Source organism: Acanthisitta chloris, unplaced genomic scaffold (assembly GCF_000695815.1).
Source record: "Acanthisitta chloris isolate BGI_N310 unplaced genomic scaffold, ASM69581v1 scaffold5421, whole genome shotgun sequence".
In the NCBI taxonomy this organism is placed as follows: Eukaryota; Metazoa; Chordata; class Aves; order Passeriformes; family Acanthisittidae; genus Acanthisitta; species Acanthisitta chloris.
Genome location: NW_008656481.1, coordinates 63,839 through 68,909, shown reverse-complemented (window position 1 = coordinate 68,909; position 5,071 = coordinate 63,839). Strand labels below are relative to the sequence as shown.

At 35.6% G+C, this 5,071-nt stretch overlaps 1 protein-coding gene across 1 annotated transcript in view; it reads right to left on the bottom strand.

The window, feature by feature from the left end:
- Positions 1–1,449, bottom strand: part of LOC103811385 (vitellogenin-1-like) — a 42,479-nt gene extending 41,030 nt beyond the window's left edge. The window contains exons 1-3 of the mRNA XM_009084355.1: positions 1,410–1,449; positions 1,084–1,104; positions 707–858 (exon numbers count right to left, since the gene is read on the bottom strand). Of these exons, the coding sequence (XP_009082603.1) occupies positions 707–858; positions 1,084–1,104; positions 1,410–1,449 (213 nt within the window). The remainder of the gene's footprint in view (positions 1–706; positions 859–1,083; positions 1,105–1,409) is intronic.
- Between the last annotated feature and the right edge of the window lie 3,622 nt (positions 1,450–5,071).

The window sequence follows — 5,071 nt, the reverse complement described above, 5'->3', positions numbered from 1 at the left end:
ATAACCATTCATCAGACAGTCACCAGTCTTTTTAACCTGCAGTTTTCAATTTGCCAAATAAAAGTTTTTTGATTGATCATTTTTCTTCCCCATATACAGAGGACTAAGTGGAGTTTCTGTAAAGCAATTGAGGGGTGAATTTCAATACACTTATTACAAGCATGTATAGGCTTTTGTTAAAGGCAAAAGTGTTTTTAACATAATCAAAAATCTTAGTAATTACTCAGCATGCAGTAAAAATATACAGTTGAGTATGACAAAGAATGTCACTTGGGACCCTTCAGAAAAAGAAGCTACCAGATGACATTAATTATGCTAAATATTGAATCACATCCAACTACTGTTGCATGTTTTATTGCCTTTTGTGTGCTGGTTATGAAATCAGTTGATTAAATAATCCTAGGTTGTACAGTTTGGAACAATTGGATTGATCCAGTAATAAATTATTGTGCATTTGAAATTGCATTCCATTGTCTCCCTGACCACAAAGCAGAAGAAATTCTTCAAGCCCAAGGTTGGCTTGAGCTGAGAATTACTTGGCAAAGTGCAAATAGAATTTAGGGCAGTGCATAAAATATAACAGTGTTAGTTACATTCTCCTTGAGTAAGCACAGCACATGATGAAACTTAATTACTTCCCAAAAACTTAAAAATTTAGTCAAGTATGATGAGAATTTTACCTTTCAAATTGAATACATTTTCTTACCCTAATAAGACAAAGTTTTGGCCCAATACCACTAATTTCCACTTTACTTTTTATTCTTATTCCAGCTCTTGCAAGTCCTTTCTCTGGAAGTCCACTGAGAAGTGTGCTTTCATAATCAAATGTATAAACCTTGTTTTCACTGAAATCGGGTTCTGCAATGAAATGAGTGCCATAAAACATTATAGAGACTGTACAGAACATATTAAAGTACATGTATTAGAATGTATGGAACAAAAAAAGATTAATTTGTTCATTTTGGCATTGCACCTGAACAAAATTAAATGCTCTAAAACTATATTAAACACTGATATACTTTTCAGATTCTATTTTTAATTTCACTTATTATAATTATATTAGCTGATAGGAAAATTACTTACGGTAATTAAGATGTTGGCTCCCTAAAAGAGAAGAAAAAAATTTAATAAATTGACAAAGAAAAAAACCCACACAAGATTTTAATCTATTTTAGTATAAAAGGCTTTATCTCATCTTGTACATATAGCATAGCCCCTTCTACTTAACTTCTATTTCAGCACTAGCCAAAAGCCTTTTTTTCCCCCTAAACAACAAAAAATTGTCATTAAAATATTTTTTCTATAAAATGCTAAAGTTCATGTTTGTAAATGAGCTTTATTTAGGTTCTGAAACCTTATCCTGAATATATTACTTTAAATTAATCGAAGCAGATAAGTTAGTTACTTACCCACCAAGGTTAAAACCAGGGCTAATATCAAGCCCCTCATGATGAGGATAAAGTAAAGGTGAATGTGGTAGGTTTCTCTTTTATAAGGGCATGTGATATCACATGTTTCTTTTGGTATGTTAGTTTGACAAATAAGTGCATGTTAGAATGCCTATTGATCAATCAAAAAATAAACATTTCTGATGTCATGAATGCTGACAACTTCAAATCACCTCATGATTTCAACTACCTTACTTTCTATGTGAAAAAGAGGTTGAATTTTCAAAATGTCTTGCTTGCTATTTCCACCCGTTTCTCTACACTGAAGTTATACAGTAAAACAATAACTAAAATTTAAATTAAGTATAGTTCCTCCACCATAACTGAAATAATTTAGCTTTTCTCCAGTCATGTCTTCAATCTCCTGATAATTTACTCTTGTTAAGGGTCACAGCTTTGGAGACACACCTTGCTCTGACACATTCAAACTCTACTTTTAGAGGAGGATTTGTGATTGATTTCATAGGTTCAGGACTGAGATACCTTAGAGCTCATAGGCATGCAAAGAGAATATCTTTCCATGGTATCTACCATGGCTGTCTTTGCAAGCATATCTTGTTACCCACACCTGGGAAGACAAATCTTGCCAGTATGACCAACACATTAGCTTCTGGCTAATAGTGAAAGTTTATACTATGAAAACAGGAGGGAAATTAATTTCTTTGTTTTTAAGAAGAATCTAATAAAGTGAGTTACATTTCCAGAAGGACCTCAGTGAATTGGGAGCATCAGGTCCTTCTCAGTGTTTTCTCATGGGGCTTTGACTGCTGCTACTCTTGGGAAAATATATCCAGTATTTCCCACTTATAGCAATAACATTTAGATCAATCCTTAGCAAAACTAAGTAAGGAGGGAATTTGCTCCCTAACTTCAGTTATACATATTTTTTGCAAGTGTTTAACATTTACTTTGAATTTAAGTTTGTCTTTTGGTCAAATGGTAAATTAAATATCATGAAAAAACCACCTGGGTACAAGGGTTACTGAGGGGGCAGGAAGGAGAGCTCAGGAATGTACATCTGGTATTTCCTTGAGGCTGTGAAAGGTGCAACACACTTGTAAGTACTGCACATAGTCAGGCAGCCAGACTGTCTTCCAGGAGAAGAACAAGGCTTTGTCTGCCATTGCTATTTGTCAGGGAGAAGGGTGAAACCTGACCACAGGTCCTGAGCTCTTCACCATCGGGCCTAAAGATATATTTACTGCAGACCCCATCAAACAGCCCCTTTATATGAGTACTTCATTTGCTTGGAGCAATGCCACCTGACTGAGGAATAAAGTAGTTCCTTCTTGTGGTGCTGGGAGACCTGAGATGGAGTCAGGGATGCAGTAGCATGGCCCCTCTGCTCCACTGCTACTCTACCAGAAGTCAAATTAGGGCTGTTTCGTTTGGGCTCCTTCACTACTGAGATATCCTGAAATCTAAAGATTTTACATATCTGTTCACATGGTGAAAAAATAGGTGCACATAGATTCTCCTTGATATTTTCTTCTAGGGTGCTAAGTTCTGTGAGATATGACAAGATGCACCACGACTGTGAGCCCTATGAAATTCAGCAGCACACCTTGGCAAGTATATACTGGCAAATGCAGCTAGAAATTCCTTACAAACAGTCACATCTTTTTTGTAGCCAGAATGAAAGTAAGTGCACAGCAGCAATATAATACTGTAAGTGGTAACATGCAAAACTGTCCTGCTTTGGTCAACCTGCTTTTATGGTGCTGCTCATCAGTGCCACAGCTTGACCTCTGCAGTAATATTGTGCTAACGTGCTCAACTAGCTCAATTCCACAGGAGAGAATGTACAAGAAAAAATTCATATTATATACAGGACCATGAAAGGAAGAATATTTATTTAAGCATTGTTATTAACATCATATTGACATATTGAAATACCACATACGTATTAAAGTGGAGGTATAAAATTTTTCAAATTTAATAAAAGGTTTTATAATTAAGGTGTAACACAAATAGATTGATTAAAAATGAGTAGTGAAAATACTACATTTCTTTTTCTAATGGAGCACACTGAGTCTAAGCTCAAAATCAGCATGTAGACACCCGATGGCTAAAATAACAGCTATAATAATTATGATGGTGCAGACTGCCATGTTCTCTTCATCTGCAGCATGTCTTCTCTCTTTTTAATAGCTCCTCTACCCAGGCTTGTTTTCTTGGGGGAGAAGAGAAAGTGATCTCAGAAATGTTGTACCCATTATTACTTTAAAGGAACAATCTAATAAATGCAGTAAGTGGAGAGGAGACACAGCTAGAGTTTGAGGGTCACAGCACTGGGCTCTAATCCTTTCTTCAAAGCAGACACATCATTCCAGCTAGTTCTGAGGGAATAAATAGGAGGTCTATCACTTTAAGGAAATGGATAAAAGGAGGAAAGGTGAGAGCCATACCTTTTAAAGCAAATACGGTTTTTCTTAAACATTCAACATTTCATGTTAGTGAGAAAGAAAATTCATGAAAAATAAATAAAATACAATTAAACAGGCCCTCCACAAACAACTTCCAAGTGCCTAATTTGGTTGCAGAGGAAGGAAATTTAATGTGAGCATAGGCTTTATGCACAACCTGTATCTCTTCCTTTTTTGATTCTTTCAGCCATAAGCAATGAAAAAAAGGAATTGTTAAAAAGCAATGGCAAACACCTTGGGATTTTTTTCTTTTAAAGGAAGAAAATATATGGTGTCAAGTGTTACAGAGAGTGTGATGGCTGTAGAAGGAGTGCAGTGAGATGAGGTAGACTGCTTTGAATTTACAGGGCACTTGCACCATAAATGAAACATGAATACAGCCTAATTAACCTGATTAGAGCTATTGCTTCTACATTGCAACTGTCTTTACACAACATATTCTGCTTGAGTAACCGAGTCTTATTATCTGCTGTTGTACTGCCACCGATAGCTCTGCACTCTCCTTGTTCTGTATTCACATTGCTGAATTATGGTGCAGTGATGCCATTTCCATCCTGCTAATATATAGCCTAATGACAAAGCAGGGATTAGCAAAACAGCTCTCAAGCAACCCTAGCAGGTTAAAATAGGCATCATCAGTTGGTTAAGTGAAGCGATTTTTAGCCTTCAGTTTTGCTCATTTCTAAAGATTTCTAATAGAAAAAATCACACCTAATTCATATTTAACATTTACTCCTTGAATTTTTTTCTCAAAACATTCAGCATTTGCTAGTGCAGCATAGCCTCCAAGATAATGTTTGATATTCTCTCCTGAGACATTGTCTAATGAATAAGAATGCGTTCTAGGTTGGGCTAAATTGCCATATGCTGATTCTAGTACATTCACAAAGGGATTTTGTTATATTAGATTACTTTAAAAGGTTTGGGGCTTTTTTTTTCTACTTCCATTCCCTTTACTAGAAAATAACCAACTGGCCCAATTCCCTACTGTTATCCCAGTTTGTGATGCTGGCGCACCCCCAATGGAGGGATAACTGAGGGAATAAGATAGAAGGTTTGAAAAATAGAAGAGGTAGCAATGCTATTTATTTATTGTCTAGCTTTTGGTGTATGCATGGCTTGAAAAATGCTGTTGGTTTAGATTTCTAGTATAGCTGTCAAATTTTATTTTGATTAATTTTCTTTTTGTTAACATAT